Source organism: Cephus cinctus, unplaced genomic scaffold, assembly GCF_000341935.2.
Source record: "Cephus cinctus unplaced genomic scaffold, Ccin1 Ccin1_scaffold1524, whole genome shotgun sequence".
NCBI lineage: Eukaryota > Metazoa > Arthropoda > Insecta > Hymenoptera > Cephidae > Cephus > Cephus cinctus.
Window position 1 is genome coordinate 257,552 of NW_014333857.1, and position 24,366 is coordinate 281,917.

Sequence of the window (24,366 nt, forward strand, 5' to 3'; positions counted from 1 at the left end):
TTTTTAATATTGCCACTGATAATATTAAAAACCTTGACAGTATGACTCAGTAGAAATTGACACGGAAATGTATCTCTGTGAACAAGATCTTGAAACTGTATCTTCAAGGCTGCCAAGTTTTTGGAAAAAAAATTTTAATCTTCATTTATAAGAATATGAAAAATCTTTACTCGTGTCTTGCTTCGATGGCAATGGGGGAATCTTTGCGTGGTTCGTGTCCGTAATTTGCTTCGTCGATGTTGCCAACTTTTTTCGGGTAAAAAAAAGAAATTGGTGGAATCACGCGAACAGTGTTATCGACATAGGAGAAGCGCGTCTTGGATATCGCGTGACTATTATTATAATAGATGATTTGCGGCCGATTGCACATCTCGTAGATCCCGGAGGTCCAGAATCGAGGGAAAGGCGACGTCTGACGTCACGAACAGGAATGAGGTTAAACTCAGGTTAAACTCGAGCGCGCCTCGACGCTTTATTATAGGTGTGAGTAATGCGATAGTGACGTGTGGATGCATCGGTAATGAGATCAATAGTAAGAAAAAAAAATTTGGTTTAAACAAAAGTGACCAGCGTATTAAATTAATTATCGTACGTCACTTTCTCGATGTAAAGCTTTATTTCCATTAAAATTATTACTCATCCAGTCGCCATTGCCGGCTGCGCGATCTCTCTTACGATTTCCATTAGTTTCATAGAAACATCGTACCTCGTTATCTCATACTCCGGTAGACTGACTTTTGGTGAAAATATTTTATGAAAAGTACTAGGCCAGGAAAAAAATCCCTAGATCTGTTATTTCGTTATGGTCAACGATCTACGACTCGTCGAAGAACGTTCAATTGGATCTTGACCATAGAAATTTGCACGATTCAAATAAACCGCCTTCCGCTCCACGTTATTAAAGGTACTCTCCATTTATGCAACAACTATTGTTTTCGTTACTACTGAATAACGATAACAAAAATTGAACAGTAGCAACAAAAATCTTATTCAATTTTTTTTTCAAACGATATAAAGAACCACAGTGAAGTTGGCGGCCATGAAATACCAACAATGACCAACAATCTTGTTCTCCTCTCGAGAAAATAGCAAAAAAAAACTCGACCGAACCAAGTTCAATTGATCGAACGATATCTCGAACGAAGCTAACTTCACGCGTTAGACGCTATCTTTTTTCTCAATATTTTTTTCTCCACTTTATCGAAACTTTTATAATCAAACAAAACGATAACAGCCTGGTTATAATGGGTGCGTACGAAGGGGGCCCTTTGTCAACTGCCATCTCCTACCCCCCCTCCACCACAGTACCCAAGTCGAGGAATTTTTACAGGGCCCAGATAATTCGAGTTTGTTCAGTCTTATTTACACTGGGACTTACCGTTGCTCAAGACGCGTCGACTTTTATCACGACGTCTCGACTTTCCCCCTGCTCCACTTTTCTTTTTTACCCCATCATCATCTTTTATCCGCATTAAAATTTTCTTTGCCTCTGCCTCGAAGAAACCAGAGCAACGATCCTGCCCATCCGAAACTCTTCCATCTTAAGTTCAACTTAAAAAAGGAGATCTCCTACATACCCCCCTTCATCCGATGCTCCTACACGTATCCATACGTCTAGAGTCACGGGTTTCAGCTATCTTCACGTACTATCCGGAACGCTTTGTCTCTCGTAACGTTAACCGGGCACGACTTTGGCCGCATAATATATATGCAAGTGAACCTCACGAAGGTACCGGCCTTGTATATACATATGCATCCATATAATAATATATATATATATATATATATGTGTGTGTCGTGCATACAAGCCAAGAGCATACAAACCTCCCTGGGATATACAAGTCGTACAAGTACCAGAGTTCCCAAGCAGGATTTCGTATCGGTACGATCTCTGTCTCGGGTTGGCTTCGGCTTTGGCTTCGGCTCAGCTCGGCTCGACTTTGCTTGACCCCAGGGCTAAGGATTACCAGGGCTGTCTAGGATTTAACCTGGCATAATATATAGCGTCTATATACTATACACAGGGTATACAGGTATACGTGGTATATGTAAACCAGGTATCTTTAACAAAGACCATAAGTGCATCTGGACAAGGTGAAAAGTAGGGTCACGTGCATATGGAATGGGGAATTTAAAATGAACGTATTTTAGGTTAGGTCAGATAAAATTATACGTGAGATTTGGTTAGGTTGGATGTGATAACGTTTTTTTTTTTTTTTTTTATGGACTATGCCTCGTATCCGTGTACTTTCATCTCGGTCGGTAATGCAGTTTTCCCTTCTTCAATTACGTAAGACGCGTCGGTTTCTACCGTTTCAATGATGCATACAATGGATGCACCGTTGCACCTCGAACGTGTCGATGTCGTGCATTGCGTCGTGGTTGCTTACGGTGGGCGTCAAGGACTCGGAGAGTCGACCGACGCCGAGGATGCTGTGGAAGTCGTATAGAAGCTGGACCGGTATGGCAGCCATATCTGGACACGAGGTGTATGGTGGAGTCTAGATAGTTGGGGGGAGAGAGAGAGGGAGAGAGATGAAAAGAGAAAGAAGAGATACACAAGCCTACACACCTATGCTTAGGACACCCACACATTTTTCTAATCCGCCCGCAGCGGGATATTGCACCGTGTTTAATGACGTAGATAATTAAGATTGCATTACAATATTTTTTTGTCGTTGTTGCGAAATTCGATGCGTCTATGGAACAACAATAACAGGGAATAGCAATTAATTTTTTGTTTTATTCACGTATGCAGGGATCATCGGATCGCGTATATGACATAATAAATAATATTGCGTTACAATAATTTTTTTGACTTTGATTCTTGTAAATAGCAACGATAACGAATAATAAGAATAAATCGTGCGAGGCTGAAATAAATTTTCGTTTTTTTTTTTTTTACGTTTTTTCGTGAATTTTCCATCCGGGACACGAGGCTTGCGATTTTGAGGTCGAGGAAGAGGAAGAAATAAGAAAAGTTGGTGGAATCAGAGACAAAAGAAAAAAAAACTAAATAATGCATGGTATGTCGAAGAACGAGGAACTTGCACGTGTTTACGTAACCTCAAGCGCCCGGGCACTCTTGAGAGACCTGTACCGTAATTCACGGTAATCAAAACCGAACATAATCGTCGTAATTACAGATCGGGCGCCATTTGTGTTTCTCGTTGTAGCAACCGAGTTGCCTTTCGTTTCGATCGGCCCACGTGCATACATGTATTTATATAGGATAGGGCATAGGCCTGCGTCATATATATATCCATATTGCCGGTTGACGCGAGGCGAATAGACGAATAAAGAAAGCAAGGGATCGTCCCAGGAAGAAAAAGAAAAAGAAGACAAGATACGTAATTTCTATTAATTGCCTGAGGTGTGGGATTAACGATTTTATTTTTTTTTAATTAAAAAAAATCACTATACTTCTAGAAAACAAAGAACAAAAAAAGAATAAGAGATTCGATACACGAACGTTATCGATAAGTAGAAGTATCGATTCCAATAAGAGGCAAATCGATTCCAGATCGACCTGAAACAAGTCCCAGGCCTGAAGCGAAATAGCGACATTGGGACGTCCTGATAAATAATGTCGTCATTACGTCCCAGTAGGGACAAGACTCGCGCGCACGTTTCTCTTACTTTCACGAAATTCGCGAATTGTAAATTTTTTGTTTATTTCCAACAACCGTCAATCCTCCCTTCTGCCCAATTCGACCAACCACCATTTCGTCATTACACCATTCTTCGCCACCTCTTTACAGTTTAGATTCTTCTTTGGTATATATTGACAATATATATAACCTTACCTACCTATGTTAATGTCACTCTCTGGGATTCCCCCCAGTTTCGTATTCCGTCCACTAGTCGGCCGAGTTTTTCGTGTCCAGAAGATGTCGCTTCTAATTGACGAGTCCCCGTTCAGCAGGGCCTGATGGGTCTCCCTTGACATGTGTCCAAGGTGTCCGAACAGGGTTCGCCATGTCTTATTATACACGGGACACCTGATATTTCGACAGATCGCGTCAAATGGAGTCTCCCCGAAGTAGTATAAAAATTCAAGAGAAAATAAAAAAGAAAACGGATAACCAACTGAAAGTACCAAGAGAACAGTGGCTGTAGATATATACAAAAATGTATACTATACAAATTTTTTTATCAGATACAATTAGTCTCACCGCATATATCTTGTATATAATCAATATACAAAATGATAATTAACCCTCGGTGGTAATATAAAAAAATTCAATTATACCGTTTTCTCATCAATCCCATCGAAAAAGACGATAGAGGTAAAAGAGGACTCGTTCTCAATCGATCAATCGAATGACTTAATCGATTCCCAGAGAGACTCCAAGATGATTCCCCAATCGGCACCTTTAGCCGAGGACAAAGAAAGAAATTTCAAACGATCGTTGATCGAGACGTTTAATCGTTACGCGCCATAACGGGAGACGAGTCCCGTGGGCGAATCAAACCGTTTATGGTTTCCCACTGGTTTAGAAATCAGCATGGTTGGATTCAGCCGACACGTACGATATGCATATGTATACCAATGATTAAAATAATACCACAAGTAAGGTGTTCATCTCTGTGCTGATAATAGCCTCACGTCAATTTAGGATCATAAGATTGAACCTATGGATCCAATATGGGGCAAAGGTCAATTTGGGTCAGATAATAGTAAAGATTTAAAGAATGAAATGTAAAAGCGCGATGAAAGAGGAAGTCAGCAAAAAATGTATATACATCTGTGTGTACATAAATATAAACATATATGCATATATAAGGAGAATCATGAAGAAATGACGTTAGGGTACGTAGGCGTTTTCCATATCTACGTGGGTGCCATCTCGTGGAGAACGCATCGAAGCTCCGCGTATACGTTGCAACGATGACATCATCCTGGACCAGCTGATGTCGACTTAGATGGAGCGAAAGAAACTTTAATATACTCTAAAAGCATGTCACTAGATAATTTAAGGATCTTTTAATGATCCTGATGATCTTTTTGTCGCGCGTGTAGAGATAGGTACGCGTATAAATACGCGCATTTGTATAAATAAGGTTGTAGTACTTTCCGAGTCAATGATCCTAACCTCAAAACCGAATCAGAACGCAGAAAGTAAGTCGCATACGAGATTGAGAATCGTGCAAGAAAACGTAAGAGGGACAGAGAAACGGCCGATAGTAAATTAAAGTGAGACATTGTACCTTCGATCTGCTGATTCGAACAGGGTGGTCCTGAAAGTAGCAGCGTCGCTTCCTCGCATTCCCATTGCTGGTATAACGAGCGTCGCTGAGCGTCCACGTACCTACCGACGGCGCAGGATCCTGCTCCTGGGTGTTCCTGCGCGTCAGACCGAACTGATTCTTCGCGGGAGTGAATCTAACCTGAATAAATGCATTCTGCTCCGGCGGATACGTCTGGCTGTGCAAGTTTACGTTTCGAAGTATTCGGCCATGTTGCGTCGGTGGTGGGGAATGGAAGAAGGAAAAAGTCAAAGTAAAGTAGCATCCTGGAAGAGGCACTGGTGACCATTTAGCTGAAAAATATTCATTAGCTTCTTTATCTTTTTTTATTTGAGCAAGAATGAAGAAAAACGTCGTTACGCTTTTCGGACGTTTGAATTTGACCGTTGACGCGCATGCGCGTTACGCGCGATCCGTACGTTAACTCGATCGCAGATACTCCTGCTACTTTCTTTGGGTAATGTTGACACTGGTTGATCCTAGATACGGAATTCTGTTTGTTCAGACTTCGAGCGTGTCTCTTAACGCATACCAAGTATATAAAGATGTGTTTCTGTGTGGTTATATTCTTACGCGTAGCTGTGCTTCCATGCAGATGGCACACGAAGTGCATTAACATACGTCGCTAGCAATCTATATTCCTTGGGAACAAAAATGCCTATGGAATTGCCATGCAATTCCCATTGAATCTAGTATGGGAATAACTGCGGCACTGAACACGGGTATAAATATAATTGTACCAATAATTCTATCATTCAAACATTATCCCAACCGATTTACCAATTTACCAGTATATTCACGCTACGATAGGTATCACCCGATCTTCTTGTCAACGACAATTCCAAGTCTTGTTCTGATTTGTCCATCCAAAATGAACAGCCCGTAAGTGAATAGCAATGGCGGTACAGATGCAGGAATAAAATATGGTTTACTAAATAATGAAAAACATTTGGAAACTTAAAAATTTCTTTAACCAAACGCCATTCGGATCTGACCTAACGGACAAATTTGTACAGCATAGACCTGGGCCTGTAGTCTTCGAAATTTCTTATTCTAATACAGTATTGTCTACCCATAGCTTCCTCCAGGTATCCAATGCAAAATCTAGTGACCGTAGACTATGCAAAATCCATTACCAAATTTATTCTCTGACATCATACCCAAACCGGCCAACATCGGTCAGTGTCGATTCTGGCTGACTGGCAACGCATTGTAAGGGCTTATACACACGCAGGTGATATGTGATAAGCGATAACTCATAAATATAAGCGCGTGAGGTATCGATTGTGAACTCACGCAGTCACGCGTGGCTTCTACAAGAGCGTCGATTCTCATTTTAGATACGAAGACTGACCGAAGGAGATTGGCTTCTGCGAGCGACTTTAATGGCCCTGAATTATTTATTCGGCTTGGCGTTCCTAGGTAATATCGTGAAAAATCTCGGTGGGTTGCTCAATGTTGTTATGCATATTTCTTGTACGTTTAAATATACATATAGGTATAACGTTATGAGGATACAGAAAATGATTACACTCAAGAGCCAATCGCGTGTCGATGTTCCTATGTGATAACGTCATTTAGCATCTGGATGGCAGCAGGTGTTCGTAGGTATTCGGGGATACTCGGTAAAGTTCGGATTTGCCAATGTTCTTTGCCCTTGAGCGAAAGATTCATGGGTCTTGGCTTCGTATTGCCGTAGTTTTACTTATCGCGTACGGATGAAAGACAGTAGTGGGGATTTGGCAAATGTGGATTGTTAAGGCGCATTCACATTTTTATTGGAATTGGGTCGTTGAACTTTATTGGTTTGATGTTTTACTAGATTTAAATGCATTTGGGAGATTTATGGATTTGCGGGAAAATTAAATAATTTTACCTTTGTTTTTTATTCAACGTAAATTTATGTCGGGGGAATTAATACGGTTTCCGCCATTTGTCTCCGTAACAGTCGCCGCCGTGAATACCGATCCTTTTTGGTCGTAACATGTAAACGGTAGGTCTGTGCTTACTTAGAAATAAATCGTATAAGAAATGTAGTGCATTTCATTTCATTGCTTCTTTTTCTGTTTCAATTACTGTACCGGATGGAGATACATGTTGCCGTGTAAGAGAAAGGCAATTCAATTCTTTAAGTCATTTGTAGAAAAAAAAAGACAAAATAAATCGCCCACAATGTAAATCCAGCCACAAAATTACCCACGGTATCCGTTTGTCGCATGTAGAATTACGGATCCGCAAATGGCGCGCGATTTAAATCTCAGCAAAGACCTTTATACAGTCCAAAGAATTCCTCAAGCAATTATCCCACTGGACCGTTTTCATGAGAATTATTCTTAAGGCGCTTCTATGTATCTATCTGTATTACCTACGTATCTACCACCTCTGGGGGAGGTGAGGGAGGATTGCGCAATCACTCAGCCAGATTGTCCACGAAGTAATGGATTTATAGTAGAGCGACGTATCAATGCCCATTCAATTAGCGCCGCCAGGCGGGGACGTCGCGCAACTAAAAGAATCCTTAGTTCGGTATCTGACAGCCAGAGGGTGGCGTCGTAGAAGTTTCTGGAAAGTCAAATGACTTCCTACGAACATTACGTACTGGTCTTACGTAGGTTATAAACATTTTATTTTTTATTTTATTTCGACTTCAATCTTATTATTGGATCTTATATGCGTTCAGCTGGTGGTTCAGCACAGCTCAGTCTCTTGAGATTTACTGCACCCGTCAAACTCTTCTTACCTTTCTTTTTCTTCTTATTATCTTCATTATTACCATTACTCGAACGATTTCATTTGCTGCTACGGTCATCCGATTACGATTCGATAGCCGGACGGTCATTCCGCAAACCCGGTTAAGCGGATTACGTTTTACGCGTTGCGATTTTATTTCGTTGCTCTTTATGGTGACTGGTTTACGCGCGGAATTTATTACGACGTTTTTGTTTTTTTAGTGGTATTTCGTCGTTTCTTTTTTTCTTCTGATTATATTCCCGGATTAAAATGTCATCCTGACGACGTTTCGTGGCGTCGAGGCGATAATTGACACGTTGATCTGGCATGTAAATTTTCTGGTTACGGGTGACTCGCTGTTTTCAAACTTTATTTATCTTCAGACTAACTTGCACTCTTTTGATATTTATTAATACAAAAATTCAGTTTGACCATTTTCCATAGTCTTAATTACGAAATATTACGGAGAGAGACAAAGGGCTGTAGAGCGGGCGGAGACATAGTTTTGTTACGGTTAAAGGCAGCGGAGGAATCCCCTGACCCGAGCTAAGGATATGGTGCCCGGCTGTTGCCCAATGACCTGGGGAAGCAGCCGTGGAGGATCTCCAAAAGTTACGTAAGGATTCGCTATGGAACGCTCTCGATTTGGTTTGAAGGGACGACTCAAGGGAAAGGATAAGAGTTATCGGCTATAAGGACCTCGACCAATCAGAATGACTAGTTATCATATTTGGCTATTGTCAATCAGTCTGTCTTGGGACACCGACCGAGGTGTCTCGAGCTGCCTCGCGCTCCCGAGCTATTTGTTGATAATTTTTTTACCTGTGTTTCCTATACGCTATAAAAGATTCTCGCCTGTGCAGTTCTCGCGTTGCTCTCGCGATATCCAGGAAATTCTATGGATTTCCTGTAAGTGTTCCGGAGGTGTCGTGTCGTGCCCTAGTGCAGTACCCACCCGAGTGTCCTCTGGATACGATTCTCGGCCTTCACGGATTAGCTGCACCAGCTCCGGTGAGGACCCCCAATTTATTAATTGGTGAAGGGATTTCGATTTGATACTTCCAATTCGTTCTGTTACGTTCTCGATCGGTTGCTCTCTGTATCCCGCATTATTTACCTGACGCATCCTCGGACCCTGTCCACCTCAACCTGGCAACCTGAGCGGCCGCGCATTTCCGTAACCGTCCGCTCCCGTTCGTGCATCCAGTTGAGTTTGCTGGTTTTACGCGACCCCAAAAATCAGGAGGATCCGTTTGGTTATCGCATCTTCGGATAAGTTCCGTCAGAGCTCTCGTTGGGCCTATTCCACCCCCACTCCCGGGTCATACCGGCTTGTCAGTTCCCAGTGACAAAAGAATTGACTGGCGCCCGCCTAGCTTGCGGATGGATGAGCGAAAAGTGGAAGGCCGAGAGTAACGTAGGTTGGTTCTCGAAGGTAGTCACTTTTAGGATTTTTCGTTATCGTGGTCGAGTTAAGAGAACACGTTGCAGTATATATGTACTCTGAGATCATATACTCAAGTTTTACTCACGACTCGATATAAATAATACAAAAGTTATCGACATTGACGCCCGGCTCGGTTGCGCATAATTAAAACAAACAAAAGACGATCAGGAAGCGAGCGAAGATCAGCGTCCTTGCAGAATACCAAGTGGCCTCTGAGAATATTCTCATGCGTATACCATATGTGTATATACGTATCACATAGATGTAAAACTTGGATATATCCAAGAATCCTTAATCAGGGTCTATGAGATCCGTAGAAAAAAAAAAATTGATTTCTCATATCTCGAAAATTCGTGTATTACGTATGCCAGCGTGAAATGAAAAATATTTTATTTTTCGAAAATTAAAAAAAAATTGCACCAGACCTCGTAAAATTTTGGAAGGGCGAGCACGGTCCGTGGCGCAGGAGAATTCTTATTTCTTACCTGTGGCCCAAAAGCAGCAGGGAGTGGTTGCGGGCCTCTCTATCCCAATCACCCTAAAAATGAATGATGGACCCAAAACTGGTCTCTGGACGGGGTTGTTCTTGGATATTTATACGTCCACTTGTATCTCCGCGATAAATAAAAAGATACCTTGTGTCAAGATATTTACCGTATCGTATAAGACGTTAAATTTATAACTTTGTGGTAATTTTGTCTTGGATCATTTTTGTTGGTAATGTTTATAAGTATTATTATATTACGTATTAGTGTGTATAATTGTTATATCGCTGCTCGAAACAATTCCTATCGGTTCGTGACCTCCGACATATGTATAATAAAGGTGCGTTCCACACCCAAGGCCCAAATACATTATTTCCAATGACTGGCAACCTACCACTTTTCGTGAAGGGTTAAGCCCGTAGTAAACGGTTGGATAATGACGGGTTTCAGAATACGGCACGGACCACGGGGCCTTATGCAAAAGGTACGGTACACTATAGGGAGTCCCCCTATCACCAAACTGGGCCCCAAATTGGAGGTTGATTTGAACTAATGACAGCTATCATTCGGTGCTTCGATAAAACTACTACCCAGCGTTGCCAACACTATAGAAAAAACATTCTAGCACCGATTCTTTTTTGTATGAGAAAGATGCCTTATAACTTGATTTTTTATTTTGCAAATTTTTTTTTTTCTTGTTGATTTTTTTTATTTTATGACGTATTCTAATATTCGCCATAACGGTATTTGGACGCGTGGCGTAAGTCGGGTGGAAATTGGTAACTGTGTGTCGATGTAGGTTAAGGAGGTTTTGGGCTATTTTGGGACTTATGGCTTCGCTAGGGCATTGTGTATTTACTATACCTAGGGTTGTATTTCTCTTCTAAGCTTGGGCCCATTTTTATTTTACGGGGCCTTCTCATCGCGTTCACGTTCCAACCATTGTATGGAGAAACCGTTTCAAGACGCCGCCGACGGTTTTAATGAGAATTTTAATTATCCAATCAGGCCCTTTCGTCTTTGAGATATGGTTTATGGGGATATATATGTGTATGTATATATTTTTGTATTTTCAGGGAGAATAATATTGAGAAATTCTACAGTTTGACAATTAGCTTGACAGAAATTGATTATTGTTTTAATTTTGCTTTTTTGAATTATTTTTTAAAGGATTTTTGAAAATTTTGTTTAACTGCACAGTGATTTAAATAATTGACAGTACAATAGATTCTACATATGGTGCACAAATGTTGCAGATAGTTTAAGTTTCTTTTTTCGGAAATTGTGCTTTTTTTGGGTAAGAATTCGTCAAGACTTTGGGGGTTTTGATTTTGCTATTTTGTCTTTGGTTATTTTTCTATCGAAACGTTCTAGCCAGATTGCGTATATCAAATCCTTTTCTGGTCGTACGTCGTTTTCAGAAATACTTGGGTGTTGGGAATTTTCCGAAATGGTCATTTTAGTTATTTCGGGATTTCTAGAACTTTCGGAAATTTTGTTTAAATTTTGTTTGTTGTTTGCGGGTAATGTCGTAATTGAAATTTTCGATGCTGCTGATTTTCTCGATTGGGTTGCATATTTTTTTATTACACTTGAACCACTTGTGGTTTGATTGGTTGTCCTTGTGGCGCTTCTGTCAATTTCTGGTATACTTGAAAAATTCACTAAATTTTTTATTATTTTTTCATCTTTCTTGGAAATTTGAGCATATGTAGTTTCGTTTTCTTTAGTTATATTTTTGACTTTCTTCATGGGCTCCAATACGATTTTGAGTCGTGGAATTTGAGTCAGGGAAGCTTTCCTTTCTACAACATGAGTTTTCCCTTTATTTTTGTAAATTTCTGTTTTTCCAATTGCTACAAATCCAGAATGATTCTCGTTTACTTTAAGTGGATTTTTGTTTACTGATTTATTCTTTACAACCATATTGATTCCGTCAGAAACTTTTGATTCGTTTAATCCCTTTTTTGATTTCTTTCTAGACATCACTTTCAATCCATAATCAATAAGAGTACCATCGTCATTTTTCGAAATTGGTTTTAGAGGGTCTACCTTTAATTTCGATTGTGAACTCTTTAAATTAGTACTGCCAAAATTAGAATTTGAATTTTGTCTCATAGAGGTTGCTGAATGATTCTGGTCTTTCTTTATATTTTCTTTACTTAAAATATTCGATTTCACGTATGACGATATTTTTGGAATATTTTTTTGAGATTTCATTTCCACGGAATTTGTATCCTTTGAAGTCTCCACTGTCGTCATATCTATTTTGGTATCTTTTTTTGATATCATTTTACTCGGAGAAAACCATGACACTTTTGATACCCCTTTATCATTTTTTGAAAAAATTTCTGATTTTGCTTTCTCTTGGAAAATACTTTTTGTATTTCTACTAACATTCGACAACTGTACACCAGTACTGACATTTTCGCCTAACTTTTTTTTATTATTTGTTTCTGGTATTTTCATGCTTCCGGAAGAACCCGGTTTGTTAGCTTCAGCTGCAGGATCAGTATTTCCGGAAGATTTTCCTTTGTTCACCTCATTATTTTGCAAAATGTCCTTACTCTTTTCTACTTTAACGTTTTTTGAATTTGACGAAGACGAGATGTCTAATTTTTTGTTAGGTTTAATCTCGATCTTGTCAGTTACTTTCATATCAGCATCTGACTTCACTCCAGGCAATGTCGAAACACCGGAAACGCCCTCTGACACTTTATTCAAATTTTTAGATGTCGTATTATGCGTGCCAGCCATTTTCGAACCTTCGATTTTCGTAGATTTTGCCTTAGAAGCATCTGATTTCTCTGCAATATACGGCTTAACTTTATTAACAGCAACCGTCGCTTTCTTTTGATTTTGAATTTTGGAAGTGACGTCAGAAGTGTCAATCAATTTTTTCCCAACGCGGTTACCAGTCGCGTCCATTTTTTCAGGCATTTTTATCACTTCAGTACCACCTGTACGCCTACTTCTCAGATCATTCATCTTATTTCCAAAATTTTCTTGCTTTTTGGGAATATTCAAATCAGAACCTTTCCTTGACATAGCATTATCAACCTTTGCACTAATTCTATCATTTTTCTTTTTTATTTCATTCTTAATAATTTTTGTAATCGCGGACACGCTCCTTCGTCTCTTTCTAGATCTTCCTCTACTGATACCAAAACCATTTTGAATTTGCGATCTTTTTCGACTAATCGAACCAACCGCTAATTTCTGTTGAGAATCCGTCTTTTCATTATTTGCCATCTTTGTTTTTTCAACAATATTTCCGTACGATTGGCTTTTCGAAATTTGGGATTTTCTTAATGGTTCTTTATCTTTAGCTACAGACGATGAAAACTTGTCAGGCAATTTTCTTGATCGGTCCACTTGATTAGTTGATTGACTACGAGACGGTGCTTTTCCAGCTTCCGTTGACCCTGAACCGGAAGTACCACCAGAATTCTTAGTGAACTTAAAAGAATCCGGCGATGCCCACCAGGGCAAAACACGAGACGTTATGCGTATTACAGTTTGATTATTTTCTACATCGTGCTGTAAGTTTGACTGTAATTTTGGATCCTTTGGTCCAGATTTCGATCCACCAGAACTTGAACCAGCAGTATTTCCTCTGGAACCGATACTTCCGGTACTAGCAGCACCTGCCCCAGGTGAACCGGAAGATGAAACCCCTTTCAATGCCATGTCCACGGATTGATCTCGTCCAGATGAAATTTGCAAATTCAAAAAAGAGCCTCGTCTCTCCCCTTCTTTCAAAAATTCCTCCTTTCCTTTAACAAACGTCGGCAAAACAATTTCCACATTACCGACAGAATTGGCAACTTCATCATTTCTCGACGACAGACTCTTTACTTCCTTCCCCATTTTTCCATTGATTCGAATTTCAATCTGTCTCACATTACCGGAAGTTCCTTCAGCAGGGTGTTGTTCCTCGTTAACAGTAATATATACAGAACTTCCTGTATTTTGTTTATCAAGAGTCTTGTCTGTTAGGTCGTTCCTTAATTTTGATTTTGACAAATCATAATAATCTTGAACTTCCGGTACATTTTTTATATTTCCAATATCATTCAATGATTCCAAATTTAAACTGACACTCGATCCTTTGAGATTGACAGATAATCCAGACGCAGATGGACCCAAGCGCAAAGTCACTTCCGATCCTAAATTTGTCTCGGTGACTGATTTCATTTTGATTTTAAAATTCGTATCACTTTTCTCACCAATAAGGTATTCCAACAAATATTCTCTTTTGGAAGGTATGGGGTCAGGATGAATAGTCCTGTCACCTACAGTCAGTTTCTTATCGCTAGTGATTTCAGATTTGGTAGCGAATCCTCTGGCACTTTTAGCAGCCGAGACAAGCTCGTTCTTATTGGTCATTGGCTTTGGCTTTTTCTGGGCCACGTGAGCTGCCACAACCTCGTCCAACCAATCGGCGTTGCGATCGACAAATTCCAATACCTCAGCTTCATCGAACTTAGTATCCTTCATAATCTTCGCGCCTTCGTTCAGGTTCGCGTTACTTTTTAGACCCCTCAAGGTGGCCTCCATGACTCCCAACCATTCCGAGTATTTCTCCGAGTCTCGAAGTCCAGTAGAATCTCTCGTGGATGATGTCGATGAACCCTGTCTTCGTGAACCAAAGTCATCTTTGCTTCTTCTTACTTGCGAAAATTTTTTGGATTCGTCGTATCTTCTGAAACTTAATTCATTTGTGGATCGAGATTCGTCGTTCGGATTTATTCGTAAGTCTTCGGCATAGTTCGCTATCAACTTTGCATAGGATCGTGGATATTTTTCTATGTTTAATAGTAGGGTTGCGTTTTTGGAATCTAGCGTTTTTGATTTTTCCATATGTTTTTTCGAATACGTCGTCTGATTTTTTGAATCACTCTTGAAAGTCGATATCTGACTGAGACTGTATGCATTTGATTGGGGTATATTTGACTGACTTGATTTTTTATTCTGTCGAGCCGTGTTTTGGATTTTTGTACTTTTTGATTTTCGTGCAATTTCCAATTGGCCTGTTTTGCTTTTTATTCTTAGCAAGGACTTACTGTTGCTTTTGCGGCTATCCTGGTATCGGTTGGTGGTTATTTTCGAAATTTTATTAACTTCAAAATTTCGTCTTAGGAAATTGTCCGATTGAACACTTTTCAAAATTCTTGACTTGAAGTATCGCTTTCGTATGCATTTTTCGCCTGTGTTGTTGCCACATGTTGCGACTGCATCTTAAAAAAAATAACCAAAATAAAATAGCGCTACGTTATATCATCGAAAAAAAAATTACAAAAATTTACATTATCGAATAATTTTTAATCAATTTCAAAATCCTATTACGAAGTACATACTTACTGGATGGAACGCGTCTTGGGACATGTAAGCCAAAGAAATACCTTAACTGATTCATTGTGCCATCATAATAAGACCAAAGTAACAACAACGTTATAATTTGAGAATTTTCAAAATATTTCACGAAGCGTCACTCATAATTTTCCAAAAAATTCAAAAGCAACCTCAATAAACCAACAAGATTTTTCCAGCAATTTTAAAACGTCATGACCAACTGTCACTCAAAAATCCCCAAGCACAATCTCATGTGCTTTGAAAAAAAAAAAAAAAAAAAAAAAAAAAAAACCCACCATCTTGCTCGCACCCCATTGTTTTACAAATTGACCGGCACAAATTTCAAACTCGTAATTCACGCGGCTGCGCGCATGCGTGAAAGTCACAGTGCGCATGCGCTTCGGCCAAGCTCACTACCCCGGATTATCAAAATGTGGGGTAGAAGATCCTCCGCCGGCACTTTAAAACGACAAAAGGTCCCCTGCAGGCACAAAATGATAAGGATCTACGAGTGGATGCGTCGGACTCGCGTGACTTTAACGCGAGATCAAGCGCACAATGCAGAGCCGATACCTTTATCTCCGTCGATCTTAAAGCTGGAGGGCCTTAGATCTCTCGCGATCCATGCGCCTGCGTGTACGCGCGCATTTACATCGGTGATTCTCAAGAAGAAAAAAAAAATAAAAGAATGAGAACAAAGAAAACATGAAGAAAAAAGAAAGAGACGAGAGGATCAAACGCGGGAAATTTAAAAAGACGTAACACAACAAAGAGGCACGAACGATTTTCCGAGGCTGTTGCCAAGACCTATACGAGGATCTATAGTAGATCCATCGCGAAATACAGGTAGTGCATTGATTAACTTCGCGGTATAGCATTATCTCGGAGAACCGCAATTGATCCTGAATTCATCCTTGAATCCCTCTTACATTCGCTACAATTTGTTCCAATAAAGCCGCAGACGGTTACACCAGAGAAGCAATATTCGAAGATCCATATTATCCGTGAACGTAGACCGTAATGAGATATTAAAATAAAAGAACGAACTGAATATACAGTAAACACGTAAAAGATACAAATTTCAATTTCGAACGTATCCTATATTTCTTATACTAAACACAATCCATACTGTATACTTTGTTTCATTTACCGCAGTAGCACTGATATATAATCCAGCAATAAAATTAAAAAAAAGAATTTCATACTATGTGGTTAGTTCCATTTACCAAGGTAGCAATATTATATTACTCATTAATATATCCAGCAATAAAATATAATAGAAAGGAAATTAATATAAAATATTAAATAAAAAAAAAAAATAATACAGATCCTAATTTCAAACGGATCGTGTATCTCGCATATTACGTGTAATTCGTACTGTGTAGTTCGTTCCGTTCGCCACGGTAGCAATGAGCGCTGGCATCGCGTAGTATAGCGTTACCATGAAAATAAATGATAACATAAAAATATTGCGGTCACGTTATCCCCTATAGATTACAGCTGATACGCCTCAGTGAGTTACGCAATTTTCGTGGCCTCTCGCCAACCAACAAAGGATCCTTGCCGCTTGATCTTTCCCCATTAACCATAAAGGATCGAGACACGAGAGAACTCTCGCTAGCAGCGACCTCTGCCAGATTCCAAAAAGACGATTAAACCTTGGTTAATCACGAGCCTAGACGCTCCGCGTCCGCACGAGTCACGATACACGATGCTGCAGTTGCACGACGTGGGGTCAGAGAAGCTGCGCCATTCCGTGCTCTGAAATTCCACGGTGCTGCGCGATCACAAGGCGCAAAACAAAGCAATCGTGATCATGGGATCGTAACTATAACTATATATATATAAGAATCTTTTGAATTTCCCGCCAAGACACGAAGACATTCCTTATGTTCAAAGGAGACTGTAAAAAGAATTATCTAGAGTCACGGACTCATTATTACACAGAGAGGCCAACGCGTGTCTGATCCTGGATTAAGCTTAATGTCAAGTCTCGTTAAAAATCCGCTAGATGGCGCTGATGATTGTTACAACCACGAGTGATACTTCGAACATAGCCGCGTAGAATCTTGGGTGATTTTTTGGTAACTGATATGAAGTAAATGGTAATATGTATGTATATGTGTAAAGTATGTAACTTCGTTCTTAAATTTGAATTTAAATTGTTGTAAGCGATTCTACTTACCCTGGCGCAATCATCCAAGATGATTGTATACGTGAAGGGATAAGATAAAATGGCGAACCATATACGGGCCAGTGGGAAAGCCAGCCGGGACTCTGGACTTGGGTGGCTGCCCAGTTGGTTAAGGAGAATGGTTTTTGCGATCCGGCAAGCCGACGGCGGCGATTGTCTCTTGTTCTAAATCAAACCCCTTGGTCTTCGTAGAGGGAATCCGGGGTCCCAGGATTGGGACCCAGGATACCTCAATGCCTCCTGCGAGTTCTTCGTCCTTTCGGTATTCGCGTCACGTTTGCTCGTACCGTTATTCGCCTCCTGGTCAATTCCATCAATTTCCTTTGTTTGTCTAATTTTTTGTTTAACGTTTTCGTACGTTTTGTTTTTTCTATTATGAGCTCCTTTTTACTTGTTATATTCTTATCTGTTTTGTCGATGCTATAAAGAAAATTACGTTTTATGACTTTTTTTAATTCACCATTTTATTTCTTTTTCTGAGATACGAGAGTAGATATAATGATTTTTGTTTTATTCAAACGTAAATTTTTTTTACATAAAATATTCAAATCAACACTTGTTTCCCGCGAAAACGTGATTTTATCGACTTGACGATCACACGCGAACGTGTTCACGGATGTCGCTGGTGGAATATAAATCGAATTACTGCTTTTTCTATATGTATAAACAGGGCCTGACGAAAAACCCAAAGACACGAGTCCCGTCGTTGTCGCGTTTTGTGGAAACAATCAGGGCCCCATTGTAAACAAGCATATGAATGCATAAGCAGCGCAGTTAACACGAGAGGCCCCAACCGTGTTTAAGACTTTTTGCGTACGAGTCTAACCTCAAAAGACGCCGCTTACATATAAGAAGGGTATAGAGAGAATGGCTCCGACGCAGGATTGGTCCCAGAATCGGCTAAGATCGGTCAAAAGGGCCCCCACAGTCCGAAGTATATACACCGTGGCGTCGATAAATACAAGAGATGTCACCGTTTGCCATAGACTTTTTTCTTTTTTTATCTTCTTGTTTTCTTACACATTTTTCAAACACTCCCGCCGTCCGTATTCACTTTTGTAAACCTAAAGAACAGTTTACGCATCTCTCATGCACGAAACAGTCCTCCCACCTAACCTGTACTTACACTGTATACATTATGGATCTAGAATTTAAAAAAAATTGCTTCAGGTGTCAAAGCGATACTGCATAAGAATTAGTACCTACTTAAATCGTCATGTAATAACCGCCGACCGTGGCGCCACTGTCGCCTTCTAGAAGACCGTTATTCGTTTACAGCACTGAAGTCGTTTCGTGGCTAATTTCAAACACGTGAAAACGTTCATCGTTATCGTAACAAGCCAGTGACGTAATTTTCTAGAACAACCTGCTCTCTGTTTATTATTTACGATTGCTTGGAATGACTGTACCTGCTCTCGAGCTAGACGTTTTACATAAACAGCGCGCCATTACCGCTACGACTTACCGCGTTTTTTCAAATTCGAAATTCCAACCTCAGTGGCCAAAAATTTCTTCTGTTCCCATTCGTTGCAATTCTTTTCTCAAATATATAATCGTACCGTACAATATTTATTTTTATTATCAAAATCTTGACTCTAATGGTATTTAAACGCGCGCATGCGCGCCATATTAAATATGCCGTTACCTTCATCCGGAACGGAATGTTTCGAACCGGTTTGGCATACTATGATCGAATTTTTGACGATTACATACTACCGCTTACAGATTAGCAGCTGCATGGCGGTTAATCAAAATTCAGAGTCAGCGAGTAGGTCAAATATGCATTAAAAATCGGGAAAAATAAATTTCAACGGTACAGTACACTTTGGCAATAGTACAAAAAATTTCCATAAACCAAATGATAAAAAAAAATATTTTTGATTCCGGCAAATATTGAAATAATTTTTTTGTAATATCACGTCACTCTCTCTTCTCTTTCTCACGTCTCGTCAGTCTCGTTTTTCCTTTTCCTTTTTCTTCTCCTGCTCCCTCTTTCACTTCCTTCAACGCAATACGTATCGCCGTAATTAGAGAGACTCCCAAGATGGCGACTAACGAGAGTCGCAATCAACCGCGGCGTCTCCTTTCCTACGTCATTTGTTTAAGTTGATCGTTGCGCCCGGTGCCTTCGGTCGTTCCGTCCGAATAAGGCAAGGCGCGTTTCCAGCTCCGCAGCGAGTGCGAAAGAACAAAGAGGAATCCGAGAGTGGCGCACAAGTGCTGAGAGTGCCGAGTCCCGAGACTCCTGAGAGTATCAGTAAAGACACCCGCTGTTACCTGCACTGTCCTTTCCATAGGTTAATCAGAGAGACAGCATCCGTATATGCTCTGGACCACGTCCAAATAGTTATAAAAAAATGTAATTAAGAAAAAAAACCTTGAAATTTTACAAATCACTCATTCTTATTTAATAAATTATTTTTTTTTTCCAGATACGCAAACTCGCAACCGGAAATGCAAGAAAACCGTTGAAGATTCCGCAATGGCGGAACCGTACCTAACCTCCTTCGCTCTCTTCGAAGATCACGGAAGGATTCTATCCCGAAGAGACTGCTTGCCCATCCTCATCGACAGTACCTTGGCTAGGTCCACGGGTTCCTAGAGGGCATGCACGCTCATCATGTTCAACCAGTATCACGGGCCACGAGCGCTGTCGACACTCTACATCTTCAGCGTCCCGCTACTCCTTCTGGTGCTAATTGGTAGCTACGATGCATTCGCAGATCTCGGTTCCGAATTCGTCAAAGGAAAAAGTGAGTTTTCATTAAGTCGGTTAGGATTGAGTGACCTAGCCTGACGTAAAAATTAAAATATGTCCAATTCTACGTTGCACGTTTAGATGAATAAGTATTATATAAATATATGTATAGATTAAGACAAAAATCTGGGAACATCGGTACGGGTACATTGAGACCGTTGCACATTTTTTATTTTCAATTTTTGCTTCAACTAATCTTTTTTTTACCAGCGAAATACACTTATGTTTGCAGAATTACGTCACATCCTGCGACGCAGGAATATATTTTTGTTCTTTTGTAAATTACATTAACGCAATGTAACAACGTGTAGGTTGAATGGGTGTTCTTCGTCCAAGTCCCCCCCAAACCCTTTTTTAACCAACTTCTCAGACTCAGGGAGAGTTTTCAAAGTGACGTGAGATATTCCACCCATCTAGGAACGAAGGCCGATACTTTTTTTTAAGTCTGATATACAAGCTTAGAGGCATAAGAGAGTTTCTCAAGGTACAGTTAGAAAGGAGGAGACCAAATGCTTAGGCATTTCTCCAACGGTGCCTACAGACCCGTCAGGCCCTTTACCTGTATACTCATACATATATATATAATGTATACCCACCCATCTTTGGGTCCATAGAGGTCCCAAGTGTTTGGGGCCTTGCCTCTTCGAGTCTCATCGAACTTGACTCCGGTGGTGACTGCCGACTCTCTACCTTGCTCTGATCCTGCCCACAGTACCTAGTAAGCGTACGAGTTACTCGCGTGTGTTACTACGTGTCGACGATCCTCCATGTTTTCATGGGAAAGCGTGGGCCACGCATGAGCACGTGGCCGTTAAGGCGTGACCCACATTAGGTTTGGTTACTGGTACCAGCTCGGTGCCAAGAGAAACCATAGTGAATCTTTGACTTAAGACGAATCGGAAGTCAGGAAAGATTCTCTAATTTGACAAATGGATTTATATTTTTTCTTTTGACATAACATTCGGTGCAATTGAAAATTTTATAAAATTCGTACAGCCTCTTGCGCTTCCGTAAATTCGTTGTTATCATTATTCCTTTGTTTCTTCGGGCTGGACAATAAAAATTGGTGAAAAATAATTTTTAGCAAACAATTGCGATGAAGTTTTCATAAACAACTTTTTTGGAAAATATTTCGTTCATATTTGTTTAAAAAAAACATACATGACACTCGCCCATCATAAAGTTGATTTCCATCAGAGCGATAACCGACCCACGTTTCACGTCCATTAGATGAAATTCCAGTGCGCCGTGAGGTCCTTCGAGTTCTTTTAAGGATAAGTCACAGCGTGGTAATAATTGAAAGGTTAAAATTGAATAATGCCGCGGCAAGCGTAACCAGAAATTATCCTCATGGCATTCGGGCTCCATCGCATTAAGCGATAACGTAGCAATTAAGAGTACCCCCGGGGGCACGTGGATTTTTCTCATCATCCTCGGCGACGACGACCTGGACCATAAATTCATCCTAGTGAGAGCGCAGCATCCGACTGGGAGCGGTTAAACGAACTTGACGATTCGATAAGTTAGAATTCAAATATCAAGATGATCTAACCTTACTTTTCCTTTTCTCCACCACCACCCGCCCTTTCGTGTCCGTAAGATTAAAATCTCATTAGTTCTTTTTTTTTTTTTAATATTCTCAGCGTACCATTTTTTACTCATTACTCTCTCGGTATCGAAATCCTCGCCGGTTTATCCGAAGATCAATAACGATCGATCCTTTCGAACGAAGCTGAAAAATAAAGAATCAAAAATTTAAAGCTGATCGGTTACGATCGACTTTATCATCTATATTAATTATTGCACGTTCCCCGTGCTTCTTGGGTGGCTTCGCTCTGCGCAAGCCCAAGATTACATCTTCAAATATTGCTGCCGCGAAGAGCCAACCTAACCTAACAACATAACCTCAACTCGAAGGCTAAACATCGGTTACGGTCGAATGAGCATAATGAGAGCAAAGGATATATATATATATATATATGCTTATTATACGTACATTCTACCTTCATACAACTTTATCTTTGTATGCGGATCTTCAAGAGACATCTGGGAGGCATGTCTTAATTGACCGTTCGGAATATTGACGAGATTCAGAGACGACGAATTGAGACGTTGAATTTCCGAGGGTACCTTTTTGTCGTCGATGAAATATGACCGTTCGTTATATATAATGTGTATGTGTATATATATCGCAGGAATATTTATGTACCGAAACAAGAGACCTTAGGTAAAAGTGGGACGAATTGAAAAACAAAAAGAGAAAGGAATAAAGCGACAAATTTTTAAATTATAAAAAAACCGTTACGAAAGAATATAACGTAAGAGTGACGGGTACCATTTTTGTTTTTAATGACAAACGTCGCGTCTTTTATCTGTCCTTTTATTTTTCAAGGCTTTTGTATATTTCGTAAATCAATTTGACGAGCTCAAGATTGTTCTTTAATATGGAAAGATAATCCCCCGCGTAACCGATAATAAAATCTTTACAGTCCAGAGCCTAAGAATGGAGGTGACAATCAAACGAGACTTTGAGAATGTCTCTGTTTAATTATTTTGATATCGTGCGGCGAGCATGAGGTACGGACCTATTATACGAGAGAGCGATAGCGCGTAATGTGGAAACGTTCGTTATGTAAATGCGGCTTAACGTGGATTCAATTAAGCTGGAATTCCAAGCGGTTGATTGCGCACGCGCGTAGATACTCGGTGCGCCAACTCTTATTAATCATTTCCATGGTGGCTTTCGTAACCTGCCTGAAGCGACTATAGAAGTACTTGTGAACAGCCCTAAGGTATACGACCGAATGATAGTCCAAGGTATCAGCCGTACGGTGAGCAGGTGCTGTGACGTTGACAAATCTTGATTCACTTGAAATTCTATAAAATAAATCAAATCGTAGATATGGAGTGTGACGTGATTTTTCGATTCACGGTCATAAGACGACTCCGGCTACCGATACAGGTAACGTTCTCGATTTTTGGTTCCCTTCGGGTCGCCACCCTGTTCAGAAGCTGCGCTCTCGGGTTGATTCGTATAGTTATACCAATGCTCTCGGAAGATTTCGTTATGGTTTAATTGAGGTCGAGGTGCTCGGATCTGCCGTGGGGAGATAGTCTCGACGTACCGAGTTGCCCGGCAGAGGAGACGACCCGACGGAGACGTCTTCACGGACCGGCAGAAGCCCGGGTAAGATACCGGCGCCCCGCTGGAGATGGGCAAAGGGCTGTAGAGCTGGTGGAGTTATAGTTTTGATACGGTTAAGGGCAGGGAAGGAACCTCCTGACCCGAGCTAAGGATGTGGTGCCCAGCTGTCGCCCGATGCCCTGGGGAAGCGGCCGTGGAGGATCTTCAAAAGTGTTACGTACCGATTCGCTAAGGAACGCTCTCGATTTGGTTTAAAGGGACGACTCGAGGGAGATGGAAGGGTTATCGGCTATAAGGATCTCGACCAATCAGATGATCAGAATGATTAGTTCTAAAATTTGGCTATTTTGGCAAAGCAGTCTGTCTCGGGGCACCGACCGAGGTGTCACGAACTGCCTCGCGCTCCCGTGCTGTCTGTTTATAGTTTTTCTACCTTTGTTTCGATACGGTATAGAAAGTTCTCGTTCGTGTAGTTCTCTCGTTGCTTTCGCGATATCCAGGAAATTCTATGGATTTTCTGTGAGTGTTCTGGAAGTGTAATGCTGTGCCCTAGTGCAGTGCCCACCCGAGTGTCCTCTGGATACGGTTCTCGGTTTTCACGGATTAGCTGCACCAGCTCCGGTGAGTCTCCCAATTTATTAATTGGTCAAAGGATTTCGATTGATAGTTCGGATTCGCTCTGTTACGTTCTCGATTCGTTGCTTCCGTTCGTGCATCCAGTTGCGTTTGCTGATTTTACGCGACTCCAAAAAACGACAGGATCCGTTAAGTTATAACATTATCTGATAGACCCCGTCAGAGCTCTCGTTTTGGTGGTGTTGGGCCTGGTCCACCCCAACTCCTAGTTCATACCGGCTCGTCAGTTCCCGGTGAAAAAAAGAATTGGCTGGCGCCCACCTGGCTTGCAGACGCATGAGCGAAGGGTGGACGGCCGAAAATAGTGTAAGTTGGTTCTCGAAAATAGTTCGTTCTCGAATTTTTCACTATCTGTGTCGAGTTAAG

General features: G+C 40.7%; 2 protein-coding genes across 4 annotated transcripts in view; one reads left to right on the forward strand and one right to left on the reverse strand.

Annotated features, from left to right (window-relative positions):
• LOC107273232 (epidermal growth factor receptor) overlaps nt 1-24,366 on the forward strand; it is a 91,538-nt gene that overhangs the window by 54,306 nt on the left and 12,866 nt on the right. Inside the window, exon 2 of one of the 2 annotated variants that reach the window (XM_015751201.2) lies at nt 19,894-20,214. The exons of the other annotated variant lie outside the window; for it this stretch is intronic. Within the exon in view, the coding sequence (XP_015606687.1) occupies nt 20,082-20,214 (133 nt within the window). The 5' untranslated portion in view covers nt 19,894-20,081. The remainder of the gene's footprint in view (nt 1-19,893; nt 20,215-24,366) is intronic. 2 annotated transcript variants of the gene reach the window in all.
• On the reverse strand, nt 10,623-15,532 carry LOC112495174. Of its 2 annotated transcripts, none has more exons than XM_025090538.1 (2): nt 15,277-15,532; nt 10,623-15,152 (listed from the first exon to the last, which is right to left on the reverse strand). In XM_025090538.1, exons 1-2 carry the CDS (start codon nt 15,329-15,331, stop codon nt 11,221-11,223), a joined length of 3,987 nt encoding a protein of 1,328 aa, XP_024946306.1. In that variant the 5' UTR covers nt 15,332-15,532; the 3' UTR covers nt 10,623-11,220. The 2 variants fall into 2 exon arrangements, with proteins under 2 accessions (XP_024946306.1, XP_024946307.1); XM_025090539.1 differs by lacking the exon at nt 15,277-15,532 and having other exon boundaries at nt 10,623-14,623; nt 14,979-15,097.

What these genes read in the sequence shown, in the direction of transcription:
- LOC112495174 (XM_025090538.1), bottom strand. Translation starts at nt 15,331, where the DNA reads ATGAATCAGTTAAGGTATTTCTTTGGCTTACATGTCCCAAGACGCGTT. An exon ending in CCCAAGACGCGTTCCATCCA is followed by an intron (nt 15,153 to 15,276) that starts GTAAGTATGTAC and finishes ATTTTTTTTAAG; the next exon opens with ATGCAGTCGCAACATGTGGC.